At 57.1% G+C, this 22,156-nt stretch overlaps 2 protein-coding genes across 20 annotated transcripts in view; one reads left to right on the top strand and one right to left on the bottom strand.

The window, feature by feature from the left end:
• ARHGAP23 (Rho GTPase activating protein 23) overlaps positions 1-22,156 on the bottom strand; it is a 331,343-nt gene that overhangs the window by 163,361 nt on the left and 145,826 nt on the right. The gene's annotated exons all lie outside the window — the stretch shown is intronic.
• Positions 397-22,156, top strand: part of SRCIN1 (SRC kinase signaling inhibitor 1) — a 73,473-nt gene continuing 51,713 nt past the window's right edge. For 3 of the 17 annotated variants that reach the window (XR_014773316.1, XM_084751075.1, XM_084751077.1), the window contains exons 1-2: positions 4,371-4,686; positions 12,306-12,368. Coding sequence is in view for 15 of the 17 variants with exons in the window: in XM_084751075.1 (XP_084607201.1) it covers positions 4,563-4,686; positions 12,306-12,368 (187 nt within the window). In the remaining 2 variants the exon portion in view is untranslated. Of the gene's footprint in view, positions 488-1,858; positions 2,413-3,323; positions 3,551-4,366; positions 4,687-12,305; positions 12,369-22,156 lie in introns of those variants that run through there. The other 14 variants (XM_084751082.1, XM_084751084.1, XM_084751083.1 and 11 more) reach the window with 13 other exon arrangements.

The following is a 22,156-nucleotide window of genomic DNA, read 5'->3' as shown; positions in this document are numbered from 1 at the left end:
CTTCCCGCCCAGATGTTTGCCCAGGTGCCACACACCTGCTGCTACAGTATGTTAGGGAAGAAGAGAAAAGGGTGAAAATACTCCACCCAAGGGTGCTCCCCAACTCTCCTTTTCGCGGGCCTTTGGAGTGGGCCAGGGGCCTGGGATCTCTGAAAAGGACAAGACAAATGGTTAAAATCTGTTTCTCCCAGTCCTCAAATACGGCAGGCAGCTGCTGGCTAAGGAGGAGCACTGGCAGAGCCACAGGGGAGGAGGACCAGAGGGAAGATAGTTGGGGAATGAGAGAGGGCGAGAGGGCGAGAGGGCGGGGCAGCACCTGAGGCATCTCAGGTGGAGGCAGCTGGCACGAGGGTTGTGCTGGGCATCATGCCAGCATATAGAAGCCATCCTGCTTGCCTGTGCTGGATAAGGAACACCCAGGCTGCTCAGGCCCTGATAGCAGCCCTTCTCAAGCAGCAGAGCTCTCTTTCAGAGGTCTCCATGGGAGGTGAGGTCCTTGAAGGGTGATGGATAGGTTTGGGATCATGGGATATTTCTCTCTCAAGACAGCCCTACACCCTACGTCTATACTCACACTTTTTTTTTGTTTTTTGTTTTTGTGGTTGTTTTGTTTTGGTTTTGGTTTTAGTTTTTCAAGACAGGGTTTCTCTGTGTAGCCTTGACTGTCCTGGACTTGCTTTGTGGACCAGACTGGCTTCGAACTCCCAGAGATCCATCTGCCTCTGCCTCCTGAGTGCTAGGATTAAGGGTATTCTCACACTTTCATGGGGCCACAGAGCTAGCTGTCCTGGAGTAGGGTGTGTATAGGGTCTTTGGAGAGTAGAGGTTGTATGTCAAATGAGTTCTTAGTGCTGAGATGATCAGAAACGTCAAGAGCTGATCATTTATTTAAAGTGTGACCTAGCGAGCGATAGAGCAGGTCCTCAGCAAGTGTGGGCTCTGGATTCTATCCCGGTGTCGAGGGGGGGAAAAAAGTTAAAACAACAACAAAAGTGAGCTACACAAACCAAGCCTGACACCCAACATCTGGGGTTCCAGCAGTAAGGAAAGTGAGGGCTGGCTGTGTGTTGAAGGACAGCCTGGACTATAAAGCAAGATTGTGTTTCAAAAGCCAAACAACAACTCCTTGCCTCATTCTTCACCCTGCTGTCTGCTGGTAGCTGTGTGGCTGTGAGACTTGGGAGCGCCGGGTCTGATCTCTGCTTCTGTGGCTGCAGGTCAGATGATGGAAAAGGGAAGGGCCTGAAAGTCCTACAGTCAGGGCAACCGCGGTCTCAGTTTTCCCTTGGAGGCTCTTGGATTGGGCAACAATTTCTTTCCATTTTGTTCTGCTTCTTGGGCAGGGTCTCACCATGTGCCCCTGGCTAGCCTAGAGCTCACTTGTAAAGATTAGGCTGGCCTAAAATTTGTGTGGCTCTTCCCATCTCTGCCTCTCCCAAATCTAGAATAACAGACGTGCATTGTTAATTTATGATAGGTGGCCAGTATGGCAGGATTTAAATGGGACCATGGTAAAAAAGAATATGGCCAGGAAGACATTTTGTCCCTTGGGTGGTGGGTGATTCTGAGTTGGGAAGATTCCCAACGGCAGAGGAGTTTTATAGAGCAGAATGGAGGTCTGCAGGGACGTGTGTGCCAGGCACAAGGCTTAATAGCTGTGGCCCCCTCCTGTGCACAAGGCCCGCTGTCTCTTGGTGCCCATTTTGGGCAGCCAGCCAGGCCGGGAGCTGGAAGGGTGCCCAGTGAGTGCCCAGAGGCCAAAAGATGGGCACCATCCAGCTGGCAGAGGGAGAAACAGCTGGCCCAGGAGAGAAGTCAGGGTCTTGACTTGCTAGGGTTGTGTGCACGGACGGTGTGTCCAGGACACAGCTCTTGGCTGGCCTCCTGGGAGAGTCCCTCCCACTGCTTTGCCCTGCCACCTGAGTTAGTGGAACTGGACCTTGGTCTGTAAGGGGCATTTGGGACCTTGCCCCTGGCTGGGCACGCTGCTGGCTCAGAGGCAGGCCTGGGGGGGGGGCGGCCAGAAAAGCAGGAGAGCCCAGATTAAGCCCGGGACTGAGTAGATCAAGAAGTGGGGAAACCGGTTTCTCATCTGGGCCACTTGGGGTGGGGTCTCCTCTCCTGGGCTCCGTCTGCCAGCCATTCTGCCCAAGTGGACTGCAGGGAAGAGATGCAGGCGCTGGGCAGACTTTTCTTGACCATCTAAACTGCCTTTAGGAATGCCAGGAGTAAATAAAACAGGCAGAGGGCCCAGCCCACCTGCCCCTCTCGAAGGGAAGCTTCCGAGAGAAGGAACTGGCCACTGAACACGAGAGAAGGAAGCAGGGAAAAGCCTGAGTACGAAAGGTCACCGTGTGGTGTCTGTGTCCGAGTTGGAGATGGAGGTGTCTGCAGAGTCACCAGGTAGGCCCAGTAAGTTGAACCAGGGTGGGGTGTGCCCAGCTGGCGCTCTGCAGGCTGCCGTGGGGGGTGTGTGGCAAAAGTGTCGCCAGAAGAGGTGTGAGAAGACAAGGTCTGGAGCGGCCTACTTTGGGATCCACTTCAGAAGTGGACCAGTGCCCCCTCACTCGCTTGCAGTACCTGCTCGCGCCTGCGGTAGGGGCGGGAAACCGAAGTAGGGGCTAGGAGGATGTCCAGCAGGGGGCGCCGGGGAACCAGGTCCCTGGCCGAGTGGTAGCTGAGAAGGGGGAGGGGAAAGGGTGAGGGGGCGCGACCCAAGAGGCACAGTGGAGGGGGGGGGGTTCCGACTCTCCGGGCATAGACCGACTGTGACGCTCCGAGGTCACCTTGGCCGAAAAGTGGTCCTCCTTATCTCGTCCCCTCCCTAGCCCCTAGCCCTGCTCCGAAGCTTCCAGGAGTGCTTTTCCGTCCCAAGGCGTGTGGGTGCTTGGAGACCCGAGGAGTCACCTCCCCAGGTGCCTCCTTCGAGGCCACACCGGGGTCAATGCATTTGTCTCTACTGCAGCGAGCGGGTCGCTTAGGGTGGGAGAAGCAGGTGCAGTGGGGGGCGGAGCGTGAGCGCACCCCGCACCCGGGTTCCGGCCGCGCGCTGAGGGATCCGGGCGTGCTGGTGGAGGGCGCGAGGAGGCGCAGTGCCCCTCTTCCCCTCCCCCGCTCCCCGCCACCCCCGGCGGCCCTTTGTACCATCCGGCCACACGCGCGTGTCCGCGTCGCGCGCGCTCCCGCCCGCAGTGACACACCCGCGCCGGCCGCACGCGCGCTCTCGCGCACACACACACAGAGACACACACACTCGCTCTCGCACACTCGGTGACACGCCCGCGCGCGCGCGCGCACCCACACGCCCGGCCGCCGGCGCCCTCCCAAGCTGGTCCACCCCGGCGGGGCCCGTGCCCCCGGCCCGCCCGCCTGGCACCGCGCCCCGGTGCTGGGGCCGAGCGAGGAGCCCGCGAGGCGGCGAGAGGGCGAGCGCCAGGCAGGCCGGCCCGGGGCCCCCGCCCCCCGCGCCCCCGCCCGATGGGGAACGCTCCGTCCCAAGGCATGTCCCTGTCTCTCTCCTCCCTAATGTGCCTCCATGCTTAAGTGGAAGGTATTTCTGTTTTCTTTGTGTGTTTTCCCCTCGGCCGGGGGCGGGGGCGGCGGCCGGGCCCCGAAGGCGGCGGCCGGCCGGGCGAGGGATGCTCTGGGCGCAGGTGTTGCGGGGGGCAGGGGACCGCTGAGCGCCGGGCTGGGGCGGACCGGGACAAGAAAGCGCTGGGGGCCGAGAGGGTCTAGGGCTGGTGAAGCTGGAGACCCTGCGAGGAGGGCCTCGCGGTGCCCGGGGGGAGGGGACCTGGGGTTACAATGTAGGGGGAGGGGTAGGTGAAGGGGGATGGCGAGGAGAGTGGGGGGGAGGGGAGGGGTCCATGCGCGGTAAAGCCAGGGCTGTTGAAGGGGGAAGGGGAGAGGGGAGAGGGATGAAGGGAAGAGCATCATCCCCGCCTCAGCTCTTAGAATGGGGTGCAGGCGCTGGACTGGTAGTGCTGGACCCTTCGCGACAGTCCCTCAGGGAAGCAGGGGACTGGGAGCGCTCTGGGTTTGGCTGTGGTTGCCAGGATACAAAGCTGCATTCTACACCCCACCCCCTGCACCTCGAGGCCCTAGCCCTGGAGACCTCCTAGCCGCCACAGGAGTTGCAGAAACTGGGGACCTGCTCTCTGCTCGCCGGGCGAGTAGGGAGGGCCGGGAGAGGGAGGTACCGAGGGAGGTACGGAAGGAAGAGCTTCTGGATGTTAAGCCCTCCTCCTGTAGAGGCAAGGGGTAAAGGAGGGCGCCCCCAGCTGGGGAGGGCGTCCCGGGTGATGAGGAGGTGGGGACTGTAGGGGGCTGGAGAAGTAGAGGGGCGGGGCTGAGGAGGGGACTCGCCGTAGCCCCCCCTCCACTCCCACGCACCCCCCTGCTACGTCAGAAGCTCCTGGGCCAGCTCCGAGTCCTGTCGGTGGGGGCAGCAGGATGCTGGTGGCAGTAGAGGGGGCCGGCCGGGTGCCTCCGCAGCTCAGCCGGCAGGGCCCTGTGGGGCGTGTGTGGCTGCTGTTGCGCGCCCCCCAGCCACACGCCTCCCCATGCAGCCCTGGCAGTGCCTCCGGCGCTTTGCCCTGGCCTGGTGGGAGAGGACCGCCGAGGGTCGTGCCCGCTCTCCCAGGGAGGAGGTTGGACCGAGGGACCCTGGGGGCCGAGGGGAGCCAGGTGAGCCGGAGCAGCAGGGTAAGCAAGGAAGGCTGAACTGCTTTTACCAACCCCTCTCAAGTGTTTACTAGATCTGGGGGCTCTGCAGCCCCAGCTTTGAGGGAAGTGGGGTCCCCATTTGGGGCTTTCTGGCTTCAGCCCTTCAAAAGGCGTTTGGGATAAAGGTGGAGGTGGAGAAACTGAGCATACATCAGGTGCAGGGATCCTGTTCATTTGGGTGGGGTTCGTGCCCTTTGGGATGGGGTGTTATGATTCCTTCCTCTTCTCTGGTCATCTTTGGTCTGCGTGACCTTGAGCCAACTGGTTGGCTGTTTAACTCTGTGCCTCAGTTTCTCATTCCCCTTCCTTGTCTCTGTGACGTGTCTGATAGAGACAGCCACTGTGGAGCCGAGAGGCTGTCATCTCTGGTGGCTGTTGGGATGGTGGTGGTTTCTAGCTTGGCTGGTGTGTGTTTGTAATTGGGGGGCAGTTGTGGCATATATTATGGGTTTAGGGTTTGGCTCATTTGGTCACTCTGGATAAATGTCCAGGGTGGTATGCAGCCGGAAGGAGTGCTCTTGGTAGGCTGAGCAGGAGTAGTGACTTAGCCTGGGATAGAAGCAGCAAGGGTGAGTGAGGACTCTGGACATAAGGGGAGGGGGTCCCTCCCTTCCAGACTGCCTGGTACCCAGGCACCACTGGCTTCTTCGAGTGTCAAGGCTTGGCCCTTCCTTCCTGCCACTCTGCCTTGAGGACAAGGGGGGGGTGTCTCTCTACTGCTGCCCATCCCCCACCCCAAGTCCTGCATCCTTCCTTCCTTTCCTGGAGGGCAAGTTCTCTAGGATGGAGGCTTGGGGTGGGTCCCCCTTCTGGCTCCTTCCCTAGAGATCTGTCTAGAAGAAACAAATGTAGTCTCAGACTGGGAGCAGGGAGAGGAGCCCCGCTAGGGTAAGGGTGCATGGAACAAACACTCAGAGATGTGCTCCACCTCAGACGCTCTCCTCTTCCCTCTGCTCACCTCGCACCTAGCAGAGGAGGCCTGGGAGGGGGGATGGAGGGTGGGGGGTGGGCTCTCCCTGGCCTTACTCAGTCTCTTAAAGGTGACTAGTGGCCCACCAGGATGCATGGCCCGTGCCCCCCCCCCCCACGTCCAGGGACCCACCCAAGAAAAGGGTTCATTAGAACCATTGATTCGTTTTTTGGCTGCGGCCATCGATCTCAGTGGTGTGGTCAGAGCATTGGGGGTGGGGGCACGGCTGCTGTCTGCCGAGTGCTAACCTTGGCATTCTCGGCCAAAACCCCAAGCCCGGAAGTGCTGGGCAGGCATAGGGCTGGGCTCTAGGAAGCTCCTCACCTCCATCCCAGATTGGTGTTGAGGGAAGAAGGGTACCTCATCTGAGGGCTGAAGCTGCTAGGGACTGTTGCTAGGGACTGTTGCTAGGGACTGTTGTTCACACACACTGACCTCTTTCAGTGAGCTGGGGGCACAGCAAGAAGCGGTGGTGGCTGAGAGGGTCTGTCCTGTCCCTGTCCCGGGGAGTCTGGAGGAATGGAGTGACTTGTGAGTGCCCAGGCAGGTCAAGGTCCATGAAGAAAACCCAGGCTATAAATGTAATCTCTTTCGAGGAATTCTAAGCACTTATCTCTAAGTCCTGGCAAGGAGATAGCTTTCTTCCTTCATTTATGTGGTCCAGGCCCAGACAGGGACGGGACCTGCTTAGATACCCCACTGGCCCAGGTCATGGCCTGGCTTCCTAACCTCGTGGCCTCTGCCTGGACACAGGCACTGAGGGTTAAGGCTTCTGGCATCTGTGGAGTTGGGGGGCGCTAGCCCCGAGCCTGCTGTGGGAGGGCAGGAGCAGGTGCAGTCTCAATGAGGCACTCAGGGGCTCTTTGAAGACTCCTTCGCTGCCTTCCCAGGGCCCATTTGAGCAAAGATAATAAAAATCTGGCCGTCAGCGGGTTTGAGGGCTGTGCTAAGCCCGCGTCCCCTTCTTTTTATTCCCTGTTCTGAAAAGAGGAGATGAAGGCTTTGGATTTGGCTGGGAAACAGCTCCTGCCCCAAGGGAAAGAGGCAGGAGGGGAGGGAGGAAAAAAGGAGGGAGGGAGGGCCGACTTCTTGGCAGCCAGGGATGGGCAGAGGGGCAGAGGCATGGTCCCCAACGCCTGCTAACAGTGGCAGGTCTCAGTACCCAGTACCGAGGCTCTAGCATGGTCCTTCATACCTCTGGGACCCTAGAACATCCTTCCCCGCCTTGCTGATCCACAAAGTCCCTTCTGGTCACCTCAGGCCCCCTATCTCTCCTCTCTGCCAGTCTCCCACTCTATTCTCACCTCCCCCTCTCCCTGCCCCTCCTCCAGCTGCCAGTGTCCCCCCTTACTCCTTCAAAGATCCCCTTGCTATCTCTGGCCGGGCCCCTCCCTTCTGTCTGTTTTCTCAGGCCCTGCTTTCTAGGGCTGAGTGGAGGGTTGCTGCTGAAGGGAGCAGCCGCTGAACAGCCATAGCTGCAGCCTCGGCAGGGATGGGCCAGCTGACTATTATGGGCTGTCAGGTGCCATCACTGTCAGAGAGCAGGCTGGAGGGGCTGCTGTGCATTTAAGAGTGCACTCAAGGCTGCATGGTATGTGTGTCTGCGTGTGTGTGTGTGTGTGTGTGTGTGTGTGTGTGTGTGTGTGATGATCCTCCCACACCATCTGAGGCACCTCACCTTGACACTGGGCTCTAAATGCCTTTGCCTCACACACTTCAGTTACCTTCTGCGTTTCACCTCCCCTACAGATTTTTTTTCCCTTTTTTCTTTTTTTCCCCAGCCCTTCTGATCCTTGTTCCCTAACGGCGCTCTGTCAAGCAGCTGTCTCTCATCCCATGCCCATTAGACTACCTCCAGGCTCCGGGGAGGCCAGAGGGATCCAGGAAGCTGCTGGGCTCCGTGCCAGGCCCTGGCCACTCTCCCCTGGTTAACCCTCCAGATGACAGATGACTATTAGAAACAATACTGAGCCTGGAGCCCTGTGCTGATCCTGTTTTAAGCCTAAGTATCTGTGTGACCTTGAGCAAGTCCCTTCCCGAGGTCTCTTTTCTCACCTGAAGTGAGGGAGGCGGGGCTGGATGGTCTCCAAGGTCTCTTCTGACATTCCATCGATGTTGTGTCTCTCTTGTGGGTTATTTGCATATGCTTTGCATATATTAATAGCACCTACGTACACTGGGGGGGAAGAGGGGTGGAAGGAAGGACACCACTCACATGGGCCCCAGAGTCCCGCCTATTTTTCCAGCTCCCTTCACCCATTGGCCCAACTCCCATGGCTCTAGCGTCTTAGAGGGTGAGAGCTAAGCACAGGATGGTGGGTCTGGCCCTCCCTCTCCTGTGTCCCGGTGTTGAGTAGGGCCTTAGTGGAGGGGATCTTGCAGGACTGGCTGTAGGGCGTGAGTTCTCTAGAGCTTCCTGTGGCCTGCTACATGCCAGGTGCTTAGTCTGGTGCACCAGGCCTCTCCAGCCTCAGTTCAGGCTACAGTGCACAGCACGGCCTCCTGTGTCCCCTCCCTTCTATTCCTGACCAAGCCCCTGGACTCCGGGAATGAGGGCTGGAACCTGAGCCTCAGACATGGAGGCCAGGAGTGAAGAGGTTATTTCCTGCCTAGTCTTAAACAACTTGTGTGTGTGTGTGTGTTTGTGTGCATGCAAATGTGTGTGCATGTATGTATGTGTGTGTGCATTCTCGTGTGTGTTTGTGTGCGCGCGCATGTATGTATGTATGCAAATGTGTGTGCATGTATGTATGTGTGTGTGCATTCTCGAGTGTGTTCGTGTGTGTGTACATATGTGTGTATGCAAATGTGTGTGCACGTATGTATGTGTGTGTGCATTCTTGTGTGTGTTTGTGTGTGTGTGCACGTATGTGTGTATGCAAGTGTGTGTGTGTGTGTGTGTGTGTGTGTGTGTGTGTGTAGAAGTCCAGGTCTACCATCCTGATCTTATGGTGCTTCCGCAGGCCCGGCCTCCTTGCCACCCATATGTACTCCATACCTGGCACAGGGCAGAGCCCAGAACCCCAGCCTTTAGACCTTCTGTGGCTCCTTTCAAATACCTGTCCCCTGTAACCTTAGGGCAAGACTGGGATAAAGGTTGGGGGCCTAGAACAGATGATATGAGACCGCTGAGTCATGGCGACAACTTCGGAAGGAAGGGACAAAAATGAGCTCCGCTGCCGCCACCAAGGACCGGAGCAGAAGAAACTCAGCGAGTTAAGACCAGGGCTAGATTGTCCCTGGGATAGCGCTCATGGGATAGCGAAGACCAATGATACCAGCCGAAAACCTCCAGCGCAGCAACTGACCTGTGATACGTGGATGGAGCACCTGGGGACCTGAGGAGGGGCAGAGACTGGCAGCCCAAGGCTGGGCTTTGAAGAGAACTTGGTTGGGCAATTCCTAGAAGAGCTCTTTTCCTATATTCGGGCTGCTACATCTGCCCCTTTCTTCCCTCGTGCGCAAACCGGGCGTTGGGCCAGCTACCAGGACACCCTGCCCTGGTCCTCCGTGCTGGCACAGGCAAGTGGCAGGGTGTGGAGGCTGGAAGTCTGCTCTGCTACCCTCCTCTCCTTGTCTCTGCATAGGACAGCTTGGGAGGAAACAAGCCCACGCTGCGGCAGAAGGAACGGAGGTCAGATAGAGAGAAACCCTTTCCAGTGTGTGGGGGCGATCGGCGGTGTCGTGTGAGCACAAGCTAGCGGAACAGCTAGGAGCAGGGAACTGGTCAGCAGTGGCATCCCCTCCCACGAGCCAACTCTTGTGGGTTCCCTAAGACAAAGATAAAGTGTATGTTAAAGAACTAGCCAGGAGTGGTGGCTCACACCTGTAATCCGAGCACTCGGAGGCAGAAGCAGGTGGATCTCTGTGAGTTCGAGGCCAGCCTGGTCTACAAGGAGGGTCGAAGACAGCCAAGGCTACACAGAGAAACCCTGTCTCAGAAACAAAACAAAAGAACCAACTTGGACTGGTGTCTCCTCTATTGCTCTGTGACCTTGGCAACTTTGTTTTCCCCTCTGGTCTAAAGAAGTCAGAAATAGAGGGTTTTAAGCTCCCTGTCAGTTGCCTAAAGTTCTCCCCACCTCCTTTCCCCTGAGGTAAGAAAATGCCTTGTCACTTGAAGGGTAGGATGGCTGTTTCCCAGCTTCGCTGAGCCAGGAGAAATGGCAGTAGGCCAACACATTTGAGCACACACACATGCACACTCTAGCGCTCACAGACAGAAGCTCCCCACTCTCTGACTGAGATATACCTTACCTGCGTCTGTCCTCCAGCCTGGTGGAGCTCCTAGGGGTGGCTGGAAGTTCTTGCCAGCCCTGCACCCCGTTCTGTTGAGGAACCATAATCCAGCCCGTGTTTTCCCGCATGCTGCAGGTCCCTCAGGTGGTGTGGCTTCAGCCTTGGCTCTTGGGTTTCCTGAGAACTGCGGTCAGTAGGTTCGGCTATCTGCAAGGCCCAAGGCCCGGGATGGAACATCTTATGCAAAGGAGAGGAGTTGTGTTCCTGGGGTCTCATCCCTGAGGACCTCAAAGCACAGTTCAGCAAGCCTTTGACTCAGTCCGCATTGAGGTCCCAGCTAGAGGTGTTTGTACAAAGCTTGGTGTGTGTGTGTGTGTGTGTGTGTGTGTGTGTGTGTGTGACATATCCTTATCCTATGTCCCCCACCTCAGTCTCCTGATAACTGCAGAGGGGTGGGTGTCCCTGCAGCAACCTAGATACCAGCTGCTGCCTCATTGAGGAGGCTTAAGTTCCCAGCTCCCTGAGAAGGTATCCAAGGCTCACAGCCTGGCTCTCCATAGCTTAGGACTCCTGGTGTGTCAAACAGGAAGGGGCCCTCGAGGGACTCCCCTCTACTGCTCCTAGACCAGAAGGGCCAGGAAAGAGCCTCCTAGAGTGTTACACACACCCAAGCATAGGAAACTGAGCCCGATTGCTCATCCACTCTGCTCATTCTGTCGTCTACCTGATGACAGCCCAGGGTCTGTCGTCTACCTCCCGGTCCCTAGGATGAGGCAAGAAGACGGTGGAAAACCAAACAAAGCACAATAAAACAAAAAAAATCCTGGAGCGGGAAATGGACTGAGGTTAGACTTCAGGAAGAACTTCCCAAATATTGATGCAAGGGGTGGCCTGATGGAAGGTCCTCCGAGGGGGGCAGCTGAGCTCTGGAGTGGGTGGTCACAGCAGGGACACTTCCTGGGGAATGTAGCTTCACTTCCCTGTACCTTGAAGTATTCACGGCAGCTGTCTTGCAGAGGAGGACCTCCGGGTTCAATGAGGGAATTCGGGCAGAGTTGGAAAAGATTCTGAAGGAAACCTTGAAGCTTCTGAGACCCAGTGTTTCACTCAGCCGGAAGGGCTGGGCTCTGGGGGAGAGCAGTGAGACGGGCGGTGCCAACGGGACTGTAATTCCAGCACCGAGGACGGTATCTCTGAGGGTCAAGGTCATGATGGCCCACTGACACCATCTCAGAAGCAAACAAACCAAGGGAGTTGGTGGGGGGGACTGGCAGGGGTTCCTGAGGCTGCCTTTGTACTCCTAGTCAGTCTGTCCGTCTGTTCCTCTCCCTGTCCCCATCCAGGGCACCCTGGGGTGCTGGATTCCTGATGCATTCTTGTCTTCTCTCTCAGTAGTCTGCCCACATCTGGGTACAGCAGCTGTTTCTCCCCGGGGTGTCTCCGCGTTCGGGGTAATCGGTGGGAAAATTGGAACCGTGAGATTGGCAGGGGGCTTGCAGCGAGTGAGGATGTGCTCGGGCTAGCCAAGTGAGGGCTATGGCCAGATTGCAGTGTCTCCAGGCAGGAAGGGGCTTTGTACCTCAGACCCGGGGTGCGGGGGGGGGGGAGTGCGGGGGGGGGGAGTGATATCATAGCAAGGAGCAGCGTAGATTTAGGTTGAGAGAGGTATGTATAGGGAAAGCTGTGTGAACCCTGACTCAGCCCTGACCAGCTAGCAAAAGGGCTTCCGGCTGGTATAAGGAGGTGGCTTTTCACCACCCAAAGGTCTATCAAGGTTTGAGTGTGAATGCCTGTAGGTTGTGCGACGCCCTGTCTCCTCTGTCAGAAGCAGCAGGACACTCATGGCTGAGGTCGGGGCGGGGTGGGGCTGACAGGTTGAAGGGAGGTCTCTGGAGCTGGGAAAAGGGCAGTCAGCAGTGATGCTGGTCCTCTGACCTTGACCCCGTTCCTGCCCCAAAATTAGGAGGCTGGATAGGGGGAGCTGTTGGGCTCCCATGGGTACTGCATTTGGGGTCCTAAATGGGGACCCCCCCAGGCCAAGCGTCTGCTCCCCATGCCCAGAAAGAGAACCAGAGCTGTCTGCCCGTTCAGGGACCCCAACTCTGGCCACCCCACCCCCCGTGTTTTCCGTGTTGGTGCTGTCTGTCCTCCTGTCTGTCCCCAAGTGATGTCTTTTGTCCTCTTAGTCCCTGCCCTTCCTCCAATCCCTGGTCTCTACCCTACAAGGAGCCCCCACCCCCACCCTGGTGACCTCAGAAGGGAACCGGCTCCTCAGGCCCTGGCTTACTGCTTCCCGCCCCCTGGCCCAGCCCTCTCGCCCTACCTCTGGCAGCTCATTCATTGCTTTCCTCCTTTCCTGTCCCTTACCCAGGGCTCCAGCGAGCGGCGGGAGGGAAGCCGGCGGGACTCTGCTCCCTCTGTTTAAAGTCTCCAGGTTAGTAAGCCAGGAGGGAGCCCACCACGGCCACCTAGTCAGCGCCCTCCCCTGCCTGCAATGGGTCACAATGGGCCAGCGGGAGGGCTGTCCCTGCTGGGGCGGGGGGTGGGATGGCTAGGCATATGTTAGGGGGAGGGGATGGCAGATCCCCATGCTGGGGAGGGCGCCTTGCCTGGCAAATACATGTCTGTGTGCACAAGTGCATGTGAGTGTGCGTGTGCAAGCCGCAGGCATGTTCGGAAGGTGTGTGTCCGAATGGGCTGGGTATGGGCTAGAGGCTGGCCACCTCTGCCAAGGGATGAGGCCCCAGGGGCTCTGCTGTGGGCAGGGGGAAGTGGGAGCTGGGTCAGGTGACCTCAGGGCTTGTTTTTTTTGTTTTTTGTTTTTTTTTTAGTCGCCTTATCTCTCAGTGTCCACTTCACTCTGGAGAGCCATGGAGCCTTCAAGGCTCCGGAGACCCAGCAGGGCCACCGCTGGCCACCTTGCCTGACCAGTGTTGCCTCTGAGAGTGGTGGCTGGGAGCGTGGGACACGCAGCATCCCAGGGCAAGCGCTGGGAAATGTAGCAGTGGTGGCATCTGCGCCCTACCCAAACGAGGTGTCACATCTATTGACACCTTCCTGACTTGCCCTGGTAATGCTGGAACCCCTTTGTACTGTCCTACCCGTCCCTGTAATATCCTGAGACCCGTACTGTCACCTCCAAGCAGTGACTCAAAACTCCAATTCCCTGGCTGCTGAAAGCAGTACTCTTGGGCATCCATAAGGCCTTATGGAACCGGACTAGAGCAGCCCTCTGCTCTCCGTTCTGTGCCAAGGGCTAGCAGCTCAGAGCGCTAGAGAGTCACGGTGGCCCGAGTTCAAATCCAGGACGAACCCCTTTCCCTCCCTGTTGCCTCATTGTTCTGGCCTATGGGTTGGGGTGAGAATTCACATGTGTCAGGCAGTGAAGTGGAAAAAGCACTGGCCAGTGAGGGGTCTGACCTGAGCAGGGTGCTCCGAATGAGGCTTCTTTTTCTGCCTCCTTCCTGGGGCTGTGCCTAGGTGCTGTGTGGTACCGCTTACCTACTGCAGGGGTGAGGGACCACAGGGCCCATCATGGCAGTGACTTTGGGTCCTCTTGGCCCCTCCTGGATCCCGAAACCAGGCGGGTAGTGGTGGGGGGAGGCAGCCCTCCTCACTGCTGCGGCGGCCCGCCCGCCTTGATGGCTTTTTAATAACTTTGCTCTGAGACAATCTGCGGAGCGCTCGTTTGTCTGCCTCTTAATTAAAATTACCGTTTTCCTAAAAGAGCAGCCATGCTCCTGCCCTCCCCCTGCCTCAGCTCCAATCCGAGAAGGTGGGGAGGAGCTGGCACTCCAGAGCAGGCTCGTCCTATCTAGACCCTCTCTGGAGATGAGGACCAGCCCTCACCTGGTCCTGACAGACCTCAGGCTGCTGAGGAGGAGGCTGAGCCTGTGGGAGAAACCCTGCTATATCTAGCCAGGGGGGCCAGCTCTTCTTTTTCACCTACTTGCTTTTGGAATGCCCCCAGTGATGGAGAGATCACTACCTCTTGAGACTTACCTTCTGCATTCATAGAAAGGTGCGCCCCCCTCACCCTGCACCCCCCCAATCTTGCTTCGATCTGAGTGGAAGATGTAGCCGGGTTTTAGAGTGGAGGAGGGTGTTGTTAGAATGCTGTGGTGTAGGAGCCAGGGCAGCCAGGGTGGGCTTAGTCCCTGCAACTGGCCATGCGCTGTGTGTCCCCAGGGCTCTGAGGACAAGGGAATGGAGTGTGGGTGCAGTTACTCACAGCATGGCTGGTGCGGTGACACCGCTAGCTTCCGGTGGCGGCGTCGGTTTTGGGGACACTGTGAGAGGTGTGAAGACTTAAGGCCTTTACAGTGGTGACTCCGCAGTTCTTGTTCTCCTCTGCTGTCCCCCAGAGCGTCGATGAAGATGCTGTCTTTGGTAAGGGACAAGGCAGATAGACAGGAAGTCATGTATCATGCCCATTAGGTGAATGACCCCAGGATGCATCCTTGCATCTTCTTCCAGGTCCTGCCTTCCTCCCGAAGCCTGTCTTGGGTCTAGACTCAGTCTCTCAGGTTGTCCGAGTTGTTGGGGAGGCTGTCCACTCCACTCACTTTCCACAAAGCAGCGTTCCTTGATAATCCTGGATTTGTTTGTTTGTTTTGTATTTTGAGAGAGGGTTTCTCTGCATAGCCTTGGCCGTCCTGGACTTGCTTTGTAGACCAGGCTGGCCTCGAACTCACAGAGATCCGCCTGCCTCTGCCTCCCCGAGTGCTGGGATGATAGGCGTGCGTGCCACAAGGCTCGTCTGGTAGTCCTGGCTCTTGATAACTGACTCGAGCTCATCTGCCATTTTCTTCATTTCTCTGCAGCGTCTTCACTGTGTCTTGGTGGAGGTGTAACCAATTCCACCAGACCTGGTTTTCTGGTCTATAGCCTGGGTCTTCTGTGGCTCCTCTTCTGGGACTGTGTATCTGTTGTATATACAGTCACGCAGTCAATCAACAAACAGCTCAGGCCTGTTGTGTGTCAGGCAGTGTGGAGGTGCTGAGATGTATGAAACAGTTGAGCTGGACCAATGCAGACGTCTCTTATGACCTCTTCTCTTGGCTAGGGTGCCTGAGTAGCAGGGAGACCAGGATAGCAGTGACCACCCCGGGGGGACGTGGACTGATCACCTGTGGGGAGGTGAGGGCCCTTTCTTCAGAACCTCCCCCTCCCCCTCTGCCTCTGCCCCATCCCAGCAGCCCGAGGAGATGGCAGAGTGGTGACAGGTGCCGAGCCACGGAGATGACAGCGACAGCACTCTGCTCATTCCCCCCCCCCCATAATTACCGTCTGATGAGACGCCAGAATTAGCCACCGCGTGAGCACGGGCATCAGATGCGGGCACAGTGTGGGAAGTGGCTGGGGGCAGGGAGCTGAACCTCTCTCCTTCTGAGCCCTGGGGCGCTGGGCAGCAGGGCAGGCACCCGGAGAGGGAAATGGGCCAGAAGGAGGAGGTACTGTGTGGTCAGTGTACATCAGATGTCCAGCGGTTTGTGGCCTCCCGGTCCTTGAGGTGGCTGGGCATGTCCTGGAGACAGCTGGCATCTGGACAAGGTTGCTGGGGCTCTGAGCCACTCACCAGAGACCCACAGGTAGACTCTGAGAATACAGGCTGTGTGCACCTTGGTTGCACTGTGTTTGGCTGTGAGGAGCCGTGGAGGAGTTCAGAGCTGGAGGGCCCTGTACTTGACAGCCAGGCCAGGCCCTAAGGCTGGGAGGAACATGCAGAGAGAGAGAGAGAGAGGGGGGGGGGGGGACCAAGATGAGGCAGTGTGGTACTCCAGAAGGGGCTGTGGGGGAAGCGGATGCATTGGTCACCAAGCTGGGCGGCTCCCATCCTGGGCAGCTTCATGGGGCAAGTGTTTTTGTAGCGGGGTTGGAGGTCATCTGGTACATTCCTAAACCTTGTCGAGACCCCTGGAGCAGTTTTTTTTTTCTCTCTTTTTTTTTGGTTTTTTGAGACAGGGTTTCTCTGTGTAGCCTTGGCCATCCTGGACTCACTTTGTAGACCAGGCTGGCCTCGAACTCACAGCGATCTGCCTGCCTCTGCCTCCTGAGCGCTGAGATTAAAGGCGTGCGCCACCACACCCAGCCTGCCTGGAGCAGTTTTGAGGGACACCAGCTAGGAAGGGTGGTGACACCAGGGGGGTTGTTCTATCAAGGCCAGTGCAGTGGGAAACCGGAAGCCAGACCGTCGTTGAGGGAGGGCCTGTCCCAACAAGGAAGGTATTGGTTTAGTAGCCTCCCTCATCCCCAGAAAGAGAGGTCTAACCTTTGAGGGGTGGGGGGCCAGGGGACGGGAGGGCTGTGAGAGTCTGGGCTCTCCTCTCAGCTCACTCAGGAAGAAGGAGCCCACATAATGATGGATGCTTTTGCCATAGTGAGGTTTCCATTCTTAGAGGCATCCAAGTTGCAGCTCCTGGGGGTAATGAATGGGGAAGACTTGTAATTTTGTTTTTTGTCCCAGCCTGGGCCCTGGTAACAGTGGTTCTGAGCCTGCCAGGTTGAGAAGAGGGCCCTTAGAAACTCTTCTGGGACTGAGAGTCCCCTTCCAAGCCTGGTTTCTGGGTTCCTCGGCTGCTCTGCTGGTCCCTGGTCTTCCTACCCTCTCACGTCCATCCCTTGCTCCAGTGGGCAGGAGGGTTGGGAGTTGGACAGATGGGTGTGTTGGGGCTCAGGAGTGAAGGGTGCTGGGAAAGGAGGGTGGAAACCTTGCTTCTGAGAGCAAGGGGCTCCACTCATCCATGCCCATCTTGGGCAAAGTCACCCTTCCTGGCCTTCAGTTCTCTGACCTGTGCATTGCAGACAGCAGCCTCCGCAGGTCGACTGTGAGGGCTAAATGAATCATAGCTCCAAGTGCCCTTTGAAGTGTCATGCCTGAGGCTACACAGGGACAGGCCATGGTCCAGGATGGCATCCCTGCTTTCTAGGCAGCCCACTGGCTGGTTTTAGTTTCTCTTTCCCTCCCTCCCTCCCTCCCTTCCTTCCCCCCTCCCCCCACCCCTCCAGGCTTCGCACACACTAGGCAAGTAACTCTACCACACTCAGCTATATCCCTGCCCGATTTCTCACCGTGTTGTCTACAGCAGCGGCTAAAGTTACTCAGGCAGGCCTTGAACTCTCTCTGTAGCCCCCGGCAGGCCTTGATTTATGATCCTCCTATGTCAGCATCCCGAGTAGCCAGGATGACAAGCCTTCACCATCCGGGCTCAGCTTTTTCCACTTTGGTAGGTGCCGGCTATGGGACCCAGCACCCTGTGTCACCCTCTCTACTCAAGGGGCCAGAACAGATGTAACCAGATGGGAGGACTCCAGTTTTTAGCAGGTGCCAGAGCACAACAGGGGCACGCGTCCTCCTCCTTTCAGTCCGTGTTCTCCACTCTCAAGCTCTGCCCTGGTGGGAGGCTTCAGGACGGCTCACAGAGACAACTTCCCCTCCCTCGTATCATGTGTGCTGGCTAACTTTCCTGGCTTCCATGAGCCCCTTTGGTAACCCTGGCTCCCGTGGCCTGATCCTCCAGACCTCTCAGGACGCTAGCCACGGGATGCAGGCAGGCTAGAGTGACATTACTGTGTCAGCTGTTTCGCAGCCAATAGAAACTGAGTGACCACATGCCTCATCTGCACCCCGGAAGAGAGGCCAAGCTTCCGTAGTCACAGGAGGACCACCCCAGGAAAGAACTAAAGCACCGGTACTGGCTCATTTGCTTATAAGCGACCATCAGAGTTTGTTGGCCTTGAGGTTGATTTGGGGGTCTATTTCTCTAGTTCTGAACAGACCAGACACTTGGAGACTCGAACGGGGAAGGTGCTGTGTGATGGCCCTGTGACAGCCCCTGTTGCCTTTGGTGTCGTTCGGTCTTTGAGACAGGGTCTCATGCGCTCCAGGCTGGCCTTGAACGCTTACATAGAGCCAAGGATCCGAATCTTTCGGTCCCAATCTTTTTTTTTTTTTTTTTTTTTTTTTTTTTTTTGGTCTTTTGAGACAGGGTTTCTCTGTGTAGCCTTGGTTGTCCTGGACTCGCTCTGTAGACCAGGCTGGCCTCGAACTCACAGTGATCCGCCTGCCTCTGCCTCCCGAGTACTGGGATTAAAGGCGTGCGCCACCACGCCCGGCTCGGTCCCCATCTTTTGAGCACCGTGATTACAAACACCTGCCCCAGCCGCCAAGCTGGCACCCCCTTGCCTTTCCCTCCCAGCTGGAGAGGCACTGCTCTGACCAGGAGATAGGACAGCCTCTCTGGGGACTCAGGCACCAGTGCCATGTATGGCCACAGCCTGGTTAGGGCCTGTGTGTCCCTTTGCATGGCAGTGCCTGTGGAGTGTGCAGCAAAGCTGTTGGCGCCTGGCTGAAGCTGCTGCTGCTGCTGGTGGTGGTGGTACCAGGTCACACAGGCATGGTGACAGGTGTGTGGTCTCACAGTGATGGCACAATACTGAGGCCCAAGATGAACACCTGGTGTGGAGTAGACTGGGGTCTCTGTTTACACCTGCTGTCAAGGTGCAGTGCCCTGAGTATCGGTGCCTGAGGAGACTGGACTATGGCAGTTGCTAAGTGGAGAGGTTTGGTGACTCTCTCTTCCCCTCCCTCTCTTTGTCCCTTCCCTCCTTCCCTCCTTTCTTCCCTCCCTCCCTCCCTCCCTCTGGGCTGCTGCCTTCCTCTCTGGCTGCCTCTCTAAGAGATGTGGAGCTGACAGGACACCTTCCCTGGGCGCATGAGCAGCAGTGATACCACGCAGGCAGGGGCTAGCTTGTTGGCTTGTTAACACTGTTCTGTGTGGGCCCACGCTAGGGCCCGTCCAGCCTTTCCAGTTCCCACTTCAGACGGAGGGTGACTGTTCCCCCCGCGTGTCCACCTCCCCTTTTCCAAGGAAGCCACTTAGTCATGCCTTCATTAGAAGTGGAAAAAAAAAAAAGCCAGAGCCCATCTGACAGCTAGTGAGAGGCAGCTAGGGGTAGACAAACAACCAGCCCCCTACTCACGCCCTTCATGCACAGGGCACAGTTTGAGCACCCTGTCTGTGATTTGCTTTTGTTTTGATGTTGTTGTTTTTAAACAAAATGAGAGGACTGAGGTCTGCAGAGACGACTGACCTCTTCAAGGTCATGTAACTAGTTACTGGCAGCGCTGGGTTTGAGCCAGGCTTTCTTAGCTGCAGATTCTGTGATTTTTGGTAATGCCACAGCTTTGCCTGCTGTGTGTGGGAGGGAAGAGCAGGGACCAGAGGGAGGGCTGCGTGTTTGAGATTTTGATTTGTGGCTCATTTGGAAACGGGGGGGAATCGTGGTCTGAGTGTGGAGGTAGGGTTGTGGTGAGGCGACCTTCAATTCCATGTGTGAACCCCTCCCAGGCTGGGCCGGGAAGCTGGGGGTGGTGGTGGTGTCAGGCTTGGGCTGTGATCCTAGCTTGCGTCTTTGGGCACGGTGATTTGAATGCATTTGTTAGCGTTGATGCTCCTGGGGGCCTGCGCCTGGAGCGGGGCTCCCCTGGGGGCTGCTTTCTGGGAAGTGGCCCAATAAAACGGAAAGGTTCTTGCCCCACCAAGGCCCAGCACATTTGGGTTCTGCTTTTTTTATTTTCTTCTTTGGCCCCCTGGCCTCTGTGTGACTGTGAGGTTTGCTCTCTAGGCCTCAGTTTCCCATGGAGTTTTTTGGGCACTGACGGGATCCGTAGGAGAGGATCATTATGGTGACTCCACTCCTCTCTGTCTAGGAGGTAGGAGCTGAGTGGGGGGTCACCCGTGCCAACATTATTGAGCTACATGTGCTGGGCTAGGTGGGCCAGTGGGCTTGTGTGCATGCCAGCCAGGACTACATAGTCGATGTAGCGCCACCCCCTCATCCCTGCCCCCCCCCCCCCATGGCTGGCACTTCCCTTCCTAGTTGAGGGTGGAGACAAGGACTTTAAGGTCTCATAACCCCTGTCACATGGGGTGGATGAGGCCTAAATGCAGAGGAAGGCTGTGCCCTGCCCCTGGGGAATGCCCTGCTGGAGGCCGGAGCTGCTGCGGTTGAGGTGGGCAAGCATCATGCTGCCCTCAGACTAAGGGGACAGGGCTATTTCCACTATGGGCTCATGACAGAGGACCCAGACAGCTAGTTGAGATGGCTGAACCATCCTTTTTAATTTAATTTATTTATTTATTTGGTTTGTTTTTCTTTTTGTTTTTTTCAAGACAGGGTCTCTCTGTGTTAGCCTTGGCTGGCCTGGACTCCCTTTGTAGACCAGGCTGGCTTCAAATTCGCAGTGATTCGCCTGTCTCTGCCTCCCCGGGTGCTGGGATTAAAGGCGTGCGCCACCACGCCTCCGGCTGAACCATCCTTTTTAAAGGTGTCTCCCACCCAAGAAGGGTACACTGTGGAAAGCAACAGAAACTCCTCAGGGAGCTGGGGGAGGCCAGGGCCCCACCCCCACTGCTCCTCCTAGACAGGTGAGCTCTCCCTCCCCAGCCCCGAGGAGGTCCTTTAATTAGATTCCAACTCATTTAACCAACTAAGTGGCCTTCGGTGGGTTTTAAAGCTGCGCAAATTGGTTTGTGTTTTTCTGCCTGCGTAAGGTTGTGACTGGCAAGGCCCAGCGTCATCCTCTCCCCTTCTGGCTTCTCCAAGGGGGGGGCGGAGGGGCTCTTCTACCTCATGCCCCACCTGAGTCTGGGTACCCAGCTTCCTAGGGATGGAAAAGAACACAGGGACACAGGCAACACTCTCCTCCTTGTCCCCTGCCCCCAGAGAGGGAGGCCGAGGGTGACTCAGCCTTCCTTAGTCACCCCACATCTCCCTGGCTATCTCAAGAGAAGAGTTGGGCCCGAAGCTCTCCAGTATGGTAGTGTGGAATGGGACAGAGGAAGGGCCCCAGCTATGTCACCAGCTGACACACCTGGTGTCCCTGGCTGTAGAGGCCAGGAAACTGAGTCCCCCTGGGACTGACCTGACCTCCTCCGACTGTTAGGGATCAAAGCCAGCCTTTCTTGGGAACCCAATGATGATAGTTTGCTGCTGTCACATTACTGCCTATAAAGGGAGTCGTCGCCCAGTGGGGTTCTGTAAGGCAGCCTGACATCTAGAGTGGGGCTGGGTTGGCAAAGCATGGAGAGTTACGGGGGGGGGGTGGGGGGGTGGGGGTGGGGGGGAGAGAGGCATGGAGGTCCCTGGCTGGGAGCTGGGTGGGCGCTCTCGTCTCAACCTCCTGTCTAGTTTGCTTTCTCCCTTCCTGTCGCCCTTCCTCCCCGTCCCCCTCATCCCCATCTCTGAGACTCTTGTTAGAGTGACAGGGAGACTCAACAGGGCGCGGGGCATTAGCAATTTAGGGGGATATTACACAGGAATGTTTACAGAAAGGCAATTGCCTGGAAAATGACTTTGGTGGCTGTGGTATGGGGCGGAAAAGCTGGTTCTAGAAAACAGACACAGATGGGCCTTCTGCACCAAGGACCCACAGACAGCAGGATGAGGGGCAGGGCGCCCACAGGCCACAGCATAGCCATCCCCATGGGCAAGCAAGGGTGGGCCTGACTCTCAGAACCTTGGCATTTAAGAAGCGGACCTGGGCCTCTGACCTTTGTCCTCTGGCCTCTGGCCTCCAAGCTCATGCTTTCAGACTAAAGCAGGTGCCAGCGAGATGAAGCTGTCAGGCATTATTGACTGTGGCAGCGCCTCAGGGCTGCTCCTGGGTGACTTGGGCGCCTCTTACTCTGGCTATAGAGGGGACACCAGGAGCTCTGTTGCCTGAAGATGCGTGTGCGTGCTCACGAGGAGGGTACTGTGGGGTCTGAAGCAGACCGTCTTCCTTTCTTGAAATCTCTGTCACCCTCTCTCCATCTTGTCCTGACTGCTGGGGACACTGAGCATGTCCACTCCTCCCCTTTCTGACATAGCTACCTTCAGGCCCCCACTTCTGTCCAGACCATGTGACAGGCCCTTCTTCCAAGACAGGGACCTTGCCAAGCCTCTTGGTGTCCGTGCAAAAGGAGCTGACTGTCTGGAGGTCCCGAGAGTCCTTTCCTGTCACTTTCTGTCACTGCAGCTCTGATTCCACCCTCCATTTTCTCTCCTTTGTTCCCCCCCTCCCATAATCTCTTCTGAAGATGATGTCATGTTCCAAAGCTGCCCAGTGACAGGCAGGGGAAAGAGTAGATGATGACATTCAGGGTAAAGAAGCCAGGTTGGGGATGTGAGTGACTTATAAGATGGTGTCACTGAGATGCTGGGACCTTAATTCTTCTA

Source organism: Acomys minous, assembly GCF_964271855.1.
Source record: "Acomys minous genome assembly, chromosome: 12".
Taxonomy (NCBI): domain Eukaryota; kingdom Metazoa; phylum Chordata; class Mammalia; order Rodentia; family Muridae; genus Acomys; species Acomys minous.
This window is presented reverse-complemented; position numbering and strand designations above follow the sequence as displayed.